The sequence below is a fragment of the Bombina bombina genome, chromosome 5 (assembly GCF_027579735.1).
Source record: "Bombina bombina isolate aBomBom1 chromosome 5, aBomBom1.pri, whole genome shotgun sequence".
Lineage (NCBI taxonomy): Eukaryota > Metazoa > Chordata > Amphibia > Anura > Bombinatoridae > Bombina > Bombina bombina.
Window position 1 is genome coordinate 624,302,857 of NC_069503.1, and position 18,734 is coordinate 624,321,590.

At 37.2% G+C, this 18,734-nt stretch overlaps 1 protein-coding gene across 1 annotated transcript in view; it reads left to right on the top strand.

The window, feature by feature from the left end:
- The window catches only part of CTNNAL1 (catenin alpha like 1), a 727,303-nt gene that overhangs the window by 298,095 nt on the left and 410,474 nt on the right, over positions 1 to 18,734 (top strand). Inside the window, exon 3 of the mRNA XM_053714583.1 lies at positions 16,197 to 16,384. Within this exon, the coding sequence (XP_053570558.1) occupies positions 16,197 to 16,384 (188 nt within the window). The remainder of the gene's footprint in view (positions 1 to 16,196; positions 16,385 to 18,734) is intronic.

The following is an 18,734-nucleotide window of genomic DNA, read 5'->3' on the forward strand; positions in this document are numbered from 1 at the left end:
AGGATACTATAAGGGCAGAAACTGCATCCTCAATAACCCAGCAATATTGCAGTGGGATTGTCAAGAGGGAAGGCAGGGGTATCTTAGGAGAGGAAATAAGGTAGCCAAGTAGGAAAATGGTCAAGAAATTCAGTTGGGGAGCCAGGTTGGGGTGATATATAACTGCAACACATAGAAAGAGGGGAGAAAATAATGAAATCATGTTGGTTTTGAAGGAAGAGATTGTGAGGGAAGAGATTGGGTATATTTGTTGAAAGGTGTAGCGTGAGTAAAGTGAAATACCTACACCACTTCCTTTTTTGTTTCCAGGCTTGGGGTGTTGCTAAAGTGGAGACCCCCTATGTGACAATGCAGCAGAGGAGGCTGTGTCTGAGGGTGAAACCAGGTTTCTGTGAGAGCCAGTAAGTTTAGGGAATGGGTAATGAAGAGGTCATGGACAGAAGTGAGGTTGTTGCAAACAGAGCGAGAGTTCCAGAGTGCACAAGCGAAGGAGGTGTTGGCTTTAGATACACAAGAAGTTGGAGTTAGGTTTCAAGAGTTCTGGTTTCTAGGTCTATGGAAAGGCATACATGGGCAGACAATATTAGGAAGTTGTGAGGGACCAGCATTGAGGGACATATCACCAGCAGGTAGTATAACCATAGGGAGTGTGACAAAAGATGAAATATAGATTTGCAGTATTGAGAGTGTCTTTGGGATGTGGTGCACTAGAGAGTGAATTTAGGAATGTGTGAAGTTCATGAGAGCAAAAGTGAGGTGAGGAGAAAAGAGATGGTACAATAATGAGGAAGGTGTAAATTAATATTATACTTTGTTATGGAGACAGGTGGTAGCAAAAAGTAGCATGAAGATAAAGAATATTTTTGAACATATGGAACATTTTTACAAAAGGAATTCAGTAAAATACACTGAACAACATTTTTGAAACAGTACTTGCCTTGTGTCTTGTCATTTAATTGATATTTATCATTTTATAATTTCATAGTTTTTGCTTGTACAGCATAAGTATTGTGGTTACTACTCACCATGCTATTGGTTTCCTTCTCTTTCTTCATTTCTCTTCAATGCTATTCTCTTATAGTAACCTTTCACAAGTGCTGGTTAGTAAAGTTCTGCAGATTTCACACTAGGTACCACCATCTTGGAATTTAAGTATTCTTGCACCTTGTGACAGAAGTGGTGCACCAGATCAGTGATATTGTTGTCTTGTTGACAAGCCTTATCATGCACTTCCATTTAGCATCCACAATACAAAGCAGGAGCTGTATGTTTTTTTAGTGTCTGTATATTATTCCCAATGTATTTTTATATTTCTTATATACGTTTTAAATTGTGTGTACAAAAACAAAATAAAAAAACCCAAAATCAACTCTTCTGCATATAATGCAAAATGGAAGGTACAGCTGTAAAAAAGTGGATTTGTAATAGCGTATTGCTTCTGTCACAGGAATCAGCAATACTTATGTACCAAAATGGTGGTGCCCAGTATAAAGATGCAGAGCTTTACCCATCTGGCTTCTGTAATTGTTTGAATTAAGACAATGGCTTTAAAAGGAGCTGCAGGTACACGAGGAAATACAATAGCATGGTGAGTAGTAACCATGTTACTATAGCTGTAGCCAGCAGTGTAATGTCCCATTTTGTAACTCAAGTGTACAGGACATTGGACAAGTTCCAGCTCACAGTCTAGCAAGATTTAACTATTCCCTCCCACTCTAGTATTCCACCTTGTGAAAGTCTTATCATGACTAGAGTGCTTAAAGGGATACTGAACCCAAGTAAGACACTAAGTCCTCCTTAGCAATTGTTTTTTAAGGTTAATATGGCAAATTTTATTTTAAAATAAAAAGGGATACTGAACCCGATTTTTTTTCTTTCCTTTCATGATTCAAATAGAGCTTGCAATTTTAAGTCAACTTTCTAATTTACTCCTATTATCAATGTTTCTTCATTCTCTTGGTATCTTTATTTGAAAAAGCAGTAATGTAAGCTTACGAGCCGGTCTATTTTTGGTTCAGAACCCTGGATATCTCTTGCTGATTGGTGGGTACATTAAGCCACCAATCAGCAAGCTGTACCAGGTTGCTGAACCAAAGATGGGCCGGCCTGTAAGCTTACATTCCTGTTTTTTCAAATAAAGATACCAAGGGAAGGAAGACAAATTGACAACAGGAGTAAATAAGAAAGTTTCTTAAAATTGCATGCTGTATCTCAGTGTTTTTCAACCAGTGTGCCGTGGCACACTAGTGTGCCGTGAGAGATCCTCAGGTGTGCCACGGCAGACTGACAACAGTGTGACATATTTTTTAAACTTTGCTTGTTTTTTACTCCCAGTGCAGGGATAGTTTGTAGGAGGCATGGCATAACTGCACAATGCATACAGTATGTGTGTGTTTGTGTGTATGTGTATATATATATATGCTGTATTAGGCTACAATGTGTGATTTTTTTTAAATTTTGGGATGGTGGTGTGCCACAGGATTTTTTAATGTAAAAAAGTGTGCCAAGGTTAAAAATCACTGCTGTATCTGAATCATGAAAGAAAAAAATTGGGTTCAGTATCCCTTTTTATTTTTAAATAAAATTTGCCATATTCACCTTAAAAAACAATTGCTAATTATATATGTACCTTTGAGGAATTAGTGTCTTATCCAATTACTTTTTACTTTAAATTAGCTCAGTATAACTTGCTCAATATTATATTCTTATGTATATTCCTACGATTCACTTTTGTACTTTACTAGTGAAGTGGTATTTTGATTATTGCTCTTATTTAACAGTTGTATATTATTATCAGCATTGTGTGTTCCTTTCCTGTTAAAGTGCATCCCTTTTTCTTTGTACGATTGGAAATAGAGAAAGATGGAGAAAAAGGCACAAAGGAAAGAAGCAGATGACAAAGAGAAAAAGAAATGGAGGATTTTAAAATAATTGTGGAGGGGGGGGGGGTCGAATAACCAGCCCAATGCTTTTTGTTTTTTAATTTCAATCTCTATAGAAAAATACAGACTAGCAGATATTCAACAAGTCAAAATAGGTGACATAATACATATGAAAGTATGTCCAAAAAAAAGCAAGTTTCACATAAAACTATAAGGCTACAATAAGACCCATTTCTTTTTCTTCAAGTGAAAAAAAGATTATATATAGTGAAATAATCAGTTTCTTTATATTTAAGGTGATAACATATTGATCATGACATATAAACTTTTATTAAGTCAGGAGAAAATATCTTATGATGCTCAGTTTGCATGTCACCATTTGTAAAAATGCTTTATTTTTGTTTTTTGTTCCTTAGCTTTTTTTTTTTTTTTTTTTAAACATTTCTTTTTCTCTTTGTCATCTGTTTCTTTGCTTTGTGCCTTTTTCTCCTTCTTTCTCTATTTTTATTCTATACCACTTTGTTCTGTTCTCAATACCTTTTTTGGTCTGTCTTTCCATTATCTCTGTTTCTTACTCCCAATCTCTGTTGAGTTTCCATTTGATTCACTTCTGTTTCGCCATAATTTAATTTGTCAGTCAGTCTGTCTCTCTCACTGTCTCTCCCAGTTTTTCTTAACTGTATCTTCCCCATATTTCTGTTATCTTCTAAATACCTAGGTCTGTATGTTCTCTCTATCTCTCTCCTTCTTTTAAATTCAATTACATTAAATACAGTTTAATTGCATAATCAGCAAGCATGAACGTTGAATTTCGACTTGAGTGTCCCTTTAAGTTCTCTATCCCCCTGTCTCTTTAGCTGCCTCTATCTTTCCCAAAATTTAGAATATTATTGTAGCATATAAATTGCATGCTTTGATTTGCTGTTTCGCTAGTTTGTGTTTTAAATGATTGCCACTGGATTTAGATAAGCCACATTTTGCTTAAAGGGACAGTCTACACCAGAATTGTTATTGTTTTTAAAGATTTATAATCCCTTTCTTACCCATTCCCCAGTTTTGCATAACCAACACAGTTATATTTATATATTTTTTACCTCTGTGATTATCTTGTATCTGAGCCTCTGCAAACTGCCCCTTTTTTCAGTTCTTTTGACAGACTTGCAGTTTAGCCAATCAGTGATAGCTCCCAGGTAACTTCACGTGCATGAGCACAGTGTTATCAATATAAAATTCATGAACTAACACCCTCTAGTGCTGAAAAACCTGTTAAAATGCATTCTTAAGAGGCGGCCTTCAAGGTCTAAGAAATTAGCATATGAACCTCCTAGGTTAAGCTTTCAACTAAGAATTCCAAGAGAACAAAGCAAAATTGGTGATAAAAGTAAATTGGAAAATTACATGCTCTATCTGAATCATGAAAGTTTATTTTGGACTAGACTGTCCCTTTAATTTAATTCAGGGCTCGACAAACCCAGGAGCCAGTGTCAGGGTGCCAGGAATCAGACTGAGACCAGAAGTGCAAAAATAATCACACCTTTATTAATAGCAAAAAAAATAATAAAAAGTCCACAAGTCAAATAACAAGCCAGGAGTCAAAACCAGAGCTGGTAGTCAGGAGCCAAAGCAAATAGTCAGACGAGCCGAGTCAGGAGCCAAAGTGAGAAGTCAGACGAGCCGGAATCGGGAACAAGGAGAACAGCAGAGTCAGGAACAAGCCAGGGATCAGGAACCAGGAGGGATGTCAGACAGCCAGGTAATACACAGGAACTGGAACTCACAAACAGGTCTGAGACAACGCAAGGGCAATGCATACTGAACAGAGGCCCTTTAAATAGTAAGTGATGACATCACAATTCTGAGACTGCAACCTGTCTCACATGGATGATGTACACCAGTCTGGCCATAAAAGGGCGTGCAGGAAATGAGCAGAGTCAGCAAGAGAGGTGAGTAAAATGGCTGCCAGCAGCACATGGCAAACAAAGCAGGGAAAAAACCCTAACAGCTAGGTTGCCACTGGCTCTTAGAATTTTACCCCTGGCTCCTAACATTTTGGGTTATTCTTCATAGATCTATTCACAAATACCACTGTCTGGCTCCTAAAAATATGTGTGGCTCCTAAATATTCTTACTGTCTCCTACATTTTAAACAGATTTGTCGACCCCTGATTTAATTACATTTCCAACCCTGAATGCCTTGTTAGAGCTTTTTGAAAGAGATTCTAGTTATTCAAGCACCAGTACATGATATAAGTATATATTTCAGGGACCAGTTTTCTCATTTTTCACATGTAAGTTTAACTAGATTTTGAGTCGTACAAATATTTACACTTGTTCTGTGATTCATTATTTATATAGTAACTCCATTGCGGCTTTTATCAAAAATCCTAAATAAACAACTTCTTTGAATTATACATGCCTTACATCAATTCCTGGTGGTTAAACTTGGCCATGTCTCAAATCAAAACATACTGTGGAATTTTATTGCAAAACTTCTTACCGTATTAAATAATTGTTGTTAAGTGATTTGTTTAATCTGTGTTCTAGAGTACAAAAAAAACAAACCGTTTCCACTTACTAATAAGAGATAACAACTGTGTGTGTCCAGGGAGCTTAATAACCACATGATGTTGAAATGTAATTTTCTAAAGGACAATCTACTGATCTTTCGCTTTACTGAATAAAACTGAGTGTGATGAACACAAGCTATCCAGAGGTAAACTTCAGATGGAGTAAGTCACTGGTTTAAAAGGATTGCAAATCTGATGTTCTCTTGGTATCCTTTGTTAAATAATACATTTAGGTAGGCTGATAGAAGCTTAGTAGTGTGCACCTGTCTTTAGCAGTCTATGGCAGCAGTGTTTGCAACAATGTATAACATTTCTATAAACATATTTGCAAATACTGCTGCCAGATGGCTAAACACTTGCACACTCCTAAACTAGGATTACTCTTTAAAACAGAATGCTGACAACTAAGCAAAATTGAAAATAAAAGTAAATTATTTTTAAAAAAAGTAAAAAAATGATGCTCTATCCAATCCATTTGTTTAATTTTTACGTTACTGTCCCTTTAATTAGCCATTCAGCCCTGTGGCACCTATCTCTGGTTGCCGTGCCGGTGAAGAGGTAGAACCAAAGCATCCATGATGGTGCCTGAAAAATGGTGTAGAATCAGCAGCTAACTGATTTTCTGATCTTGATACAAAATGAGTTCCCTCCTTTTATTTTTCTCAGGACAGCTCAAACTGTCAAATATTTAACCTGACATCTGTCCTGCAAAAATCAGTTTTTTAATATTTTATATAATGCTCTTGCATATGAATATATTCATTCTTTTCAGTAAAAACCTCTGCTTCCAAATCACTACTGAGCATATCTTGATTAAGCTTTTTCAGCTGAATTGTGGCCTTATTGCTCAGCATCAGCAACCACTGCTCATTTTCACCAAACATTAGCATGCACTAGACAATAACTTAAATCTGCATGTTAAATTTTATAAAGATTGGCTCAGCGGTTTTCACAGTAGGTCAGTTACTCACAAAACAAGTTTCAAAGAAATGTATTTGCAGAATCCAAAGTTAGAAGCTCCTGAAAAACAGTTTGAAATATAAAACAATAATGCAATACCTTGTAGCTATGATATTATACACCATATACCTGATATTTTCAGATCCCATTCCATGACAAAAGGTGGGTACATTAGCCTTACTGTTTGTTTCCAGACTGTAATGGCTAGAGTGATAGAGACTCTGACCCCCAACAGATAAAAATAAATATATATATCTATATTATAAATAGGGGTAGAAAATATAACTATAGTTTACTAGTCTGGGGTTAAAAAACAAAATTTTCTTCAATTTTGGGTTGTCCGAATTTCGTTAGCTATCGCATCCGGTTCGTCCGAATATTCAGACATGAAATTAGTTGAAAATGAAATTTGTTCAATTGCATTAACGCCAATGGGAAGCCCACACAACATTCCTTTTAGCAACAAAATTACATTGCAAGGAAATGCAAACAATTCAGAAAAGATTCAATGCTTACTGGGACAAGAGAACATACAGGAACTAGAACAAATTAAAAGCATTTGTTATTTACAGTAATATCAATGATTCACTAGTACTTCCTTTTATTCCACCACCCTTTTGTCTTTCCCCTTTTAACGTTCCACTTCCCACCACTAAAACCTTTCCATAGAATCTTCCTTTTTTGTTTTTCTTTCAACTTTTTTTTTAAATCCCTCACACTAAAGTACCCCCATCAGCTTTGTTGTGCTGCTTCCGCTTCTGGTAGGAGATGAAAAAATATCTGCCTCCTGCTTCTGCACTTCTCCAGACCTCCCAACTGTCCCTATTTGAAAGGGACTGTCCCTGATTATGAGCTCTGTCCCTCTTAGACAGCCTTATGTCCCTCTTTACAGGATTTAATTTAGCCCCACCCACAGAACAACCAAAAACACCCACAGACCACCCAGAAATGCCCACAATCCCACCCACTAACCAAACATGATCCCTCCCCTCTCCAACACTGCTCCACCCACAAAATGACAGACTCCTTTCAAAATCCTGTGTCCCTCATATACTCAGCCTCAAATGTTGGGAGGTATGCTTCTCCCTCACAATGCATGCTACCCTTTTCTTTGCACGCACCCTTGAAGCCAGTTTGTCCCTCCAAGTTGTCAGGTAATCAGTTCGGAGATCCATTTTCCCCTTAATTCTGGGATCACAGAAGGTGGCCAGCATCAGTTCAGGGAATTTCTCCAGACTGTCCTGCATGCAACCTTTCAACTTTTCCTTCAACCACCTGACAAGTGCTGCTACCTTTTTGCTTAGTACTCCACCAGGAACCACTTCACAATTTTCTGGGAAGGCATCCATCTTGCTCAATAGGTGAGTGAACAAGTGTTTGACTTCCCACAGACTGGCAGTGTTTTGGCTCAAGTTCTTGTGACATCCTTGAAAGGCTTTAGGACTGCCACTTACTGACCAATCATGGTCCACTCATCTCTGCCTAATGGACTCCCGATGCCAATGTATTGATCGGAAGCCATAGCATGAATAGCCCTCTACTTCTCCAAGATACGTTCCAGCATATCCAAAGTCTTGCTTAAGACAGTGCTGGAGAAGCCCTGCCCTCTCCTGTCCCTGCCTGCAATCCTTCTGCAATGTTTAAGTAAAGTTGTTAACCTAGAGTTGCCTTCAGGGATAGCCCCAGGTGGAGAAATTGAGCCGAACAATTCCACACCGATAAATTCTCCCTCACAAAGGGCCTTCCCCATATTGGATGCTCCATCAGTGACTACAAAGCCAACTTCCACCTTGGTGCCTGTCCACTCTCCTACCCACTGTGCCACCATCCTGCTAAGAGCCTGCAATATATTGTCAGCGGAATGCTACTCATCCAACACTTTGACATGGAAAAGGAATAATGAGAACCCCTGCTGATCTACTGACCAGTTCCTGCCCTGACCGGAGCTGCATGCTGCTACACCACCGCTAGCATTAGCGCTACCCTCATCCTCATCACATACCCTGGGCCGCCACTCATTTGCTTTCAGGGAGATGAAGGCATGAGAGCCGCTAGGAGCACTCCATAAGTAGGTGGTAAAGTGCACTGAATGTCCAGCAAACTTCTCTGACTCCTCAATTGAAAACACTCTAACACAGGAACTGAAGAATGAGGAGACTACACGCCTGCTGAAAGTGCTGCTTGAAGAGAAATGGTAGTGGGGAGAAACTGCTTCCATCAACTGCTTGAAAGGTTCCCCTTCAAGCATGGCAAAGGGCACACTGCCAAAAGCTACCCGCTGACCTATCAGGCAGATTAATTTTCTCAACTGCTATCTAGACATCCCCTAGAGTGAAACCTCCCAAATTACTCTTGGTACCTTACTCGGCTGGCTGACATCAATACTGTGTCCCCTGTCCTGACTACTGCTGGTAGTGCTGCTCCTAGTAGGTGTTGTTGCAGGCTGTGATTAGGAGATTGTTGCGCTGTTGCTGCTGGCCCCACATTCTTCCCTCAATAACGCAGCCTTGTGGTGCCTGCTGAGATGTTGGTTCATCCCGGAGCTAGTGAGATGACCCAACTCTCTTCCACAGCTAACTTCTTTGCCACATATTTTGCCCCTAGCAAAGTGGCCATCTCTGATGCTAACAAAGCGGCCCCTCACCTTTCATCAACGTGAAGCAGTTTCTGTCTCTGCCTGCCCTTCTACCGCTGTTGAGGTCTTCTTGCCGGTGCCCTCCCACTTTTCTCTCCTAATAGTTGTGTTGGTGAAACTTCCATTGATTCTAGTACTGACAGAGAATGCACTACTAGTGGAACTGACAGCAAGGGTAGTGGGTAAGGCTGTTTTAGGATCTGGCTGCTCTACAATAGGGGATGATGGTTGTGATGTAGAGAATACAGGAGGAGACTGCTTTCCCAAAATGTGGGGAGGAATTTGTGCTGCTGCCCATCACACACAAATTCTGTGGTGGAATCTCGTCGTCCTCCACCATCTCCTCAGGCTTGTAATCAAGTTCCTCCTTGTCCAGAGCAAAGGCTTTAGCAGACATGCTGGGAGTCACAGTAAATTCCCCATTGCCCAAAACAGAGATTGGGGAAACCTGCTTGATACTTCCCTCTTCTCCCTGACTGTTTGGCACAATGAGATCATTTTAATCTTTTCAACTTCTGCCCTACTGCTCTGAGACAGCCTTTCAGGTTTTGATAAACCCAACTGGCTGCTGCTATAAAACATAGCAGGAATCAAAAGAGTGGCGGAACTGGCAGTGGTAGAACTGATGGTGGCACTTGGGCAAACACTGGTGCAGGTGGTTTTTGAGGTAGACTTATAAAGAGATGACATGCACACAGAGGCTCCTTGGAAACCTTACACCCCCTCCCAACCCTACTACTAGGCTTGGAGCCAAACAAAATAATTTCAGCACATTTAGTTACCCTCACTGTCTGCTTTTGTTTTATAGTTGGACTTACATGAGCCTTACTGCTACTAATGCTGCTGAGGCTACTAGTTGTGGTAGTGATGTGACCTGCATATGTCCTACTTCTGGTAGACATGGGATTGCCTGCTTCAGCAGATGCTGAAAATGACCCTGCTGCTGCAGCCGCAATTACCACTGCTCCTCAAGATGCTTGAACCAGAGGAGCAGACAATGGCCTTGCAAATTATATTTAACTCTTTGAAATAGAGACAACAGTGCTTGTCCCAATTCCGCTCATTAGACTTGTAGAAGCAGACACTGACTCTGCACTGGTAGTGACAGTGCTGGTGGTAGTAGTACTTCTGGTGGTGGTGGCAGCAGCCGGAAACATAGTATACACTGTCCGACTAAAAATTTTATGACAGAAAAATATAATTATTTATTATTAGCTACATTTTTTGGGTTGGTGCCCCCACTACAATAACAAATATGGTTTCAATTTGATGAGGGGTTCAATGTACTATGATATGTTATACTGATACTATACTAGTAACAGTATATGCAACAGACATGAAGTGTGTGCAATATAGCCAACCATTGAGAATTGATTATTATTAATTATTATTGTTACATATTTTACACCCAAAGGAAAAGATATGCTACGTAACTATTGTGGTGCTGTAGAGATGTAGCAAACTGCCAGGAGCCCTTGGTGCCCCCATTGCAATAACAAATATTCTTCCAATTAGATGACTACTACTAATTATTATACAATATCTCTAATAATCTCTAATAATATATACTATATATATATATATATATATATATATATACTGTATATATATATAATATATATATATATATATACGTTGATTGGAGTAGCCGTGTTTAGCCGTGTTAGTCCAGAGATTTTGATATCTGGACTAAGTATCATTGAGCAGTGATACTTTTTTTATTGGACTAACTTTACATTTATAAGTTGACAAGCTTTCAGAAGAGTTCCTTCCTTTATCAAGTCTAAAGCAATACTGACCAATTCAATGGAATTTACAGATTATATCTTAAAACACAGAATAGCTAAGAAGACAGTGCAAGGAGAGGAGGAGGTGTCGTAAAAATCATGAGGGGGGCTTAGGTAACAGGCAGACAGTGTCCAGTGTAGGAGAACAGACAGGGGAAATATATAGCTTTACAAAGAGCATATACTGACATAAAGTTATATATCAACATTGCATCAATATCTATAAAGATGTGAAATTGTATATACAGGGGGAATACAAAAGTTAAAAAAGACAAAAGTGTGGACATAGGCTTACCTGTGTACCTATGTATAAAGAATGTGGAATATACAATGCAATTGACTAAATTAAAGTACATTACAAAAAAATTTGATAATGTGTTAAGAATCCAGAGTCCTCATTTAGTCCAGAATTAAACAGGTTGAAGTGCATTATCATTTTCATTTCAAAGGTTTTTCTTTCCATGGTGTTTTTGAAGTTGCCTCTGAGAATTTTGATTTTGAGATTTTGGATGGAGTGGTCAGGTTGGGTGAAATGGTGACCAACAGGGGTGCAGTATTTTGTTTCACAGTGGTTTTTGATTGAGTGTCTGTGTAAGTTCATTCTAAGGTGCAGTTTTTGGCTTGTTTCTCCAATATAGCATCCCATTTCACATGCAGTGCAATGTATCATGTATACCACATTTGCAGATATACATGAATATGCCCCTTTAATGTTATAAGATTTATTATTGTGATTTGCTGTGCTGCTTTCACAAACGTGTTGACACAGTTTGCAGAGAGCTGTATAGCAGCACTTGGTTCCATTCTGAGTGTTCTTTTTCTCAAGGGGTAGATTCCTATGTACCAGTTTCTGCTTTAGGTTAGGTGGTTGTCTGTATGCCAGGATTGGGGGTTTTGGAAAGATTTTTTTTGAGTGTTGGATTCTCTAAAAAAAAGCCTATGTCCACACTTTTGTCTTTTTTAACTTTTGTATTCCCCCTTTATATACAATTTCACATCTTTATAGATATTGATTCAATGTTGATATATAACTTTATGTCAGTATATGCTCTATGTAAAGCTATATATTTCCCGTCTGTTCTCCTACACTGGACACTGTCTGCCTGTTACCTAAGCCCTCCTCATGATTTTTACGACACCTCCTCCTCTCCCTGCACTGTCTTCTTAGCTATTCTGTGTTTTAAGATATAATCTGTAAATTCCATTGAATTGGTCAGTATTGCTTTAGACTTGATAAAGGAAGGAACCTTTCTGAAAGCTTGTCAACTTATAAATGTATAGTTAGTCCAATAAAAAAGTATCATTGCTCAGTGCAATACTCTTGTTATTTTGATATATATATATATATATATATATATATATATATATATATATATATATATATATATATATATATATTATATATATATATATATATATATATACACACGTACACACACACACACACACACACACACACACACACACACACACATACAGGCAATTGCAGTGACACCAGGGCCCAAGTTCTGGAGGGGGCCCATAGCAGCCAATCTATACAATAGGCTTGGGTAAAGAGTAAAAAAAATTGTCCAAAATGAAATTTTCTTCCCTGCACATCTCTAATATATTTTTGCTGACTATAGAAAAAAATGCAGCAATGTGCACTCACTGCAAAAAAACAAAACAGATTCTGCACACAAAGGGTTAAACTAAAATGTTTGTCCCCTCCAACAAAGGCTGGAGACATACAGTTCAAGCAATACCCCACTGCAATATAAATGTGCAGCCAGTGTGATATACTTCCTGAAAGAAAAAAAAATGATTCTGCACACAAAGGAGACCTAAATTACATGAAAAGGGGGGAAAATAATTAATGAAATGATATTCCAAAGTTGTTTCATTATCCATAGCTAAACCATTTTATATAGCAATCTCAAGGTTGTTTACTGTCCCTTTAAGATCATAAGAAAAATACATTCAGTCAGGAGTGGCACTAAAACAAGTTAAATATTTTGTGCAGAATCTGATAAAGTTGAATTTTTATTTGACTGTCCCTTTAAGTTAAAAAGAAACAAACAAACCACTATCTAAGTGAATAGAATAATTGGTGAAGTGCAAGAAAACATATTTTTGGTCATGAAACAAATGTCTTTAGAATAAGCTTTAGCTGATTGGCTAACTCTGTTGTGATAGTTAATAGTTCTCAACACTGATGTGTACAGTAACAAAGCTTAGCGCTCCAGCTGCTACATTCTCTTAGTTACGTAGAATGCTGGTGACTTGATTTGCATGTGCTCACACTCTCTCATCAAAAGCAAACAGGGTGTTAGTTAGGATTTCATACAATAGCAATCCCTTTTTCCGCTTCTGGGCTATTTCAAAGCCTCCTGTGCTTCAATAGCCGCAGGGTTGATTTTTTCCAGGCTTCATGCCAGCACTAGTCATATTTCGAGGATTACATTGTTTTGGCTTGTTTTGTAAGTGACAGGATGACGAATGTTAATTTGTGACGCCATATTTAAAGCCGTTTGGTATGGTTTACTGCTTTTGACTCACTGTCAGCTCTATATTTACTTTGCTTCCATTGCATTTTTTAAATACTTGGCTATTTAAATATCTGTAGGCAGCAGATTCTAGACATAAACTAAACTTGTATCAATGTTTTTATTAATGTTGCATCATGTTTGATTTTTTTTTTATTCCAGTTTTCTTTATTGAAATGACATTTATATATATATATATATATATATATATATATATATATATATATATATATATATATATATATATATATATATATATATATATATATATATATATAAAAGGATAACACCTACATCTACAAGAATTGACAGATTTCAACACATAATAACCCCCGTACAGAGATTTGAAATTTACTTGAGTAGTAACTCAGGTGGGAGAAGGTAGTCCATAAACCGAAATATAGATTCTCTATCATAATATCTTAGAAAATGTCTATCAATGGCCACAAAATAAGGAAAGCAACATAAAACGGGTTTCCAAGTAAACGCCCATTAGAGTAACCACATTAACACACTAATCTATTAAATGAAGACCATCTAGTTCATTCTTAAAGGGACAGTACACTGTAAAATTGTTTTTCCATTAATGTATTTTAAATGACTTGTTATACCACCTGCAGAGTATAAAATATTTGAGAAATTGCATTTTCAGGTTTATTTGTGTATATGAAGTAGCTGGTTTTGTGCTTTGAAACCACAGCCTATTACAATGGGCTGAATTTAAGGTAATATCAGATCTCATTATGTTATAACTTTGTGTACACAGACTTGCTTCCTTATCTTATAATTGTCTGGAACAGCATAGCTCAATACAAAGAGAGAACAATGGAAAATTATCATTTTATTACTTAACTATCCTGCATCCCACTGAGATTGTAACTTCTTCTGTTGACTGTGTTTACTTAGGCTTGTCAATAGCATATACTCCAGTATCAAAACTTTCAGTATAGGTTGGGAAACCACAAGCTAAATCAGCTATTTCAAATGCTGAAATAGGAGTAAAGGAGCTACTTGCAACCAATTTAATACACTCTAGCAGGTAAAAAGGATCATTGGGAATAATTTAAAGGGGAGAAAGTTTTTGGGTGAACTGTCCCTTTAAATATCAAGGAAAGAAAAGAGTACCTGTATTATAAACCATATATAATAGTATTCAAAAGTAACTTTATCCTATAAAGGTCCATATTCAGAATTCTGGGAATGGGTAGCTCCATGAGAAATTCCCACATTTAGGAAAATTAACCTATAACTAGAGGCACAATAAAAAAATTGGGATATAACTTTAAGTCACTATATCACTGAACTACCAATCCCGTTTGATATATTATCACATCTTATGAGTTATTTACACATACTCGTTATATATGTTCAGTATTAGTCCGACCAAACTTAAGCATATATTGTTCCACATGCCAGTGAAAACAACGATTTTGATGTCTGTCTCTGAACTTTTAACCCAATATATTTCTCTAGAGCGCACACGCTTGTGCGCCAGTCAGGAGGAGCATGTAGCCATAACACAGTGGTCATGTTGTATTCAAGACTGGCAAACGAGCTTGCCACCTCTGAGATGACAGAGAGGCAAAAGAAGCAGTTAATGCTTCTTAAAGCTGTAGCTGCTCCTGCTCCACATAGCCTCAAAAGCTGTGAATGCATCTTCATAAATGTACCCCTAAGCCTCTTTAGGGGGATATTAAATTGTATTTAAAAGAACCTTATGATACAGCTCACTCACATGTAGCAGGTGCATTTCAGCAGCTCTAGATTGTGAGCCTTTACAGATATGAATGGGACATATAAATACATGGATATGTTAATGTATATGTTTAGTTATAGAATATAACAAATGAATATGGGTCTATTTGTTAAATAAATTTAAAAAATGAAGTTCAATTGATCACTTATTAAAAAAGGGTGCTAAACTCACCCTGTCTGTGCTGTGACAGCTCGCTAAAGTCAGAGCCTCCGGGCCGCCCACGGGCACAGCTCTCTTTTTCTCAATGAGGTGATGTTATCAGCTCTAAACCAATAGCCGTGTGTGTCATATGACAGTATTCTGTATGCTAGCACGGCTATTGGTTTAGAGGTGGAAACGTCACCTCATTGGTAAAAAGCTCTGTGCTGTGGGTGGCCAGAGGCTCTGACTTTAGCAAGGTGCCGTAGTACAGACAGTGGGAGTTTAGCACCTTTTTTAATAAGTGATTAATGAAACCTCCAGTTTATTTTACCATCACTTTAATAATTTATAGCAAACTGAGAAGAATCTATACTAAATCACCTTAAAGGGACACTGAACCGAAATTTTCAATTTCGTGATTCAGATAGAGCATGCAATTTTAAGCAACTTTCTAATTTATTCCTACTATCAATTTTTCTTCATTCTCTTGCTATCTTTATTTGAAAAAGAAGGCATCTTGGCTTTTTTTTTTTTGGTTCATACCAAGAGAATGAAGAAAATGATAGAAAAAAATTGGGTTCAGTGTCCTTTTAAGAGAAGAATGGAATGATTTTTTCTCTTTCTCCTACTAAATGTGTAAAACACAATGCATGCTCATACTGCATCCATATGAATTACGATTGGCTAGCAGCACAATACGCAAGACAAGGGTCAGTGATTACAGTATCCCTGGTAACTATACCTTATTCTCAGTTTGCAGTGGCTGCCTTAGTTGATGGGCTAGGAAGCAGTCTGTAATTTAGAAAAAAGTTCAAGTGTAACTATGCCTGTGATTTCTATCTATCTATCTATCAATCTATTTATCTAATTTAATTTTTCTAAATACCTTTTGTAAACTAATTGAATATTTTGTGTTATTTTTCTTCCCTACGGTATCTTCTAGGAGAAACTATTGCACAACTCACTGACATGAACATCGGGGAGAGGACAGATCCTAATGGTTGTGTTACCATTTTCACTGATAAGACAGGAGTGGTTAAAGCTGCCAGGCTTCTTCTCTCTTCAGTTACCAAGGTTCTGGTGCTGGCAGACAGGATTGTTGTGAAACAAATTATCACCTCCAGAAACAAGGTATTTTTCCCCCTTTTTTTTTTTTTTTTTTTTTTCTCATTCACAAAAGTTTAGGCAATTCCAGTGGTGAGGGCAGAATATATTTATGGTATAAATATTCAGCTTTACAGTGATTATAATAAGTCATTACATTTGTATTATGATAGTTTAGGATTGTTTTAATTTTATTTTGATGGCTCGTTCCTTAGTTTTGACAGTAAATTGGCAGCTATGTATTCATTTTCAACATCATTAGTGCTAAAACAATAAAAAACTTAAAGGGACATTAAACTCAAAATGTTTCTTTCATGATTCAGACAGAGAATACAATTTTAAACAAAATTCCAATTTACTTATATTATCTAATGTGCTTCATTATTTAGATATCCTTTGTGAAAGAAATAGCAATGCACACATGGGTGAGCCAATCACACGAGGCAAATATGTGCAGCCACAAATCAGAAACTACTGAGCCTATCTAGATATGCTTTTCAGGAAGGAATATCAAGAGAATGAAGCAAATTAGATAACAGAAGTAAATTAAAAAGTTGTTTAAAATGGTATTCTCTATCTGAATCATGAAAGAGAAAATTTGGGTTTAATGTCCCTTTATGCTCTTGTTACATCCTAAAACACAGGGATGAGAAGATGTGAAATACATTTTTTTTGTTTGTTTACAATACAGATATAATATAACATTTTTTTTTTTCTTATTTACTCCTATTATCTAATTTGCTTTGTACCCTTGGTGTTCTTTGTTAAAAAGCATACCTAGGTAGGCCCAGGAGCAACATGCACTGTTGGAAGACACCTGCTGATTGGTGGCTGCACATATATTCCCCTTTTCATTAGCTATTCGGATGTGTTCAGCTAGCTCCCAGTCGTGCTTTGCTGTTCTTTCAACAAAGGATACAAAGAGAGAATTAAGCATGCTTCATATAAGAAGTAAATTGGAAAGTTTTTTAAAATTGTGTGCTCTACCTGAATCATGGAAAATATATAAAAAAATAGTTTTTCATGTCATGGGCATTTTAGTTAACAGTAAAATGATGTAAGGTTCTGGCCTACATTGTGGATGTCTGCGGATTGTTGGTAGTTTCATCATGCAGACCCTCTAATGAAAAATATACTTAAAGGGACATGAAACCCAACATTTTTCTTTCATGATTTAGGGAACACATACAATTTTAAACAACTTTCCAGTTTTACTTTTATTACATTTTCTTAATTCTCTTGGTATCACATGGGGGAGCCAATGACAATCGGTATATATGCAGCCACCAATCATCAGCCAGAACCTAGGTTCTTTGCTGCTCCTGAGCTTACCTAGATAAACCTTTCAGCAAAGGATAACAAGAGAAGGAAGCAAATTAAATAATATAAGTAAATTGGAAAGTTGTTTAAAAGTGTATGTTCTGTCTAAATCATGAATATCTAATTATGACTTTACTGTCCCTTTAAACCTGGACAACTTCCCCAGAGATAGATATTCTGCTGCGTTGCTCTGAGAGGTTTCCACCATTTCTGGATATACTCTCTTTAATTGCTATCTTGAACCGTCAAGTGAATATGTCAGAGGAGGATTTGTCTGCTCATGACAGGATCCATGAACTGTGTACTAGTCTAGCCCTACTTAAAGGGACACTGAACCCAATTTTTTTCTTTTGTGATTCAGATAGAGCATGACATTTTAAGCATCATTCTAATTTACTCCTATTTTCTCCAACATAGGTGTGTCCGGTCCACGGCGTCATCCTTACTTGTGGGATATTCTCTTCCCCAACAGGAAATGGCAAAGAGCCCAGCAAAGCTGGTCACATGATCCCTCCTAGGCTCCGCCTACCCCAGTCATTCTCTTTGCCGTTGTACAGGCAACATCTCCACGGAGATGGCTTAGAGTTTTTTAGTGTTTAACTGTAGTTTTTATTATTCAATCAAGAGTTTGTTATTTTAAAATAGTGCTGTATGTACTATTTACTCTGAAACAGAAAAGAGATGAAGATTTCTGTTTGTATGAGGAAAATGATTTTAGCAACCGTTACTAAAATCCATGGCTGTTCCACACAGGACTGTTGAGAGGAATTAACTTCAGTTGGGGGAACAGTGAGCAGTCTTTTGCTGCTTGAGGTAATGACACATTCTAACAAGACGATGTAATGCTGGAAGCTGTCATTTTCCCTATGGATCCGGTAAGCCATTTTATTCACAACAGTAAATAAGGGCTTCACAAGGGCTTATTAAGACTGTAGACATTTTCTGGCTAAATCGATCTTTTTTACACATATTTAGCCTTGAGGAATCATTTAATCTGGGTATTTTTTTGTAAAATAATATCGGCAGGCACTGTTTTAGACACTTTATTCTATTGGGG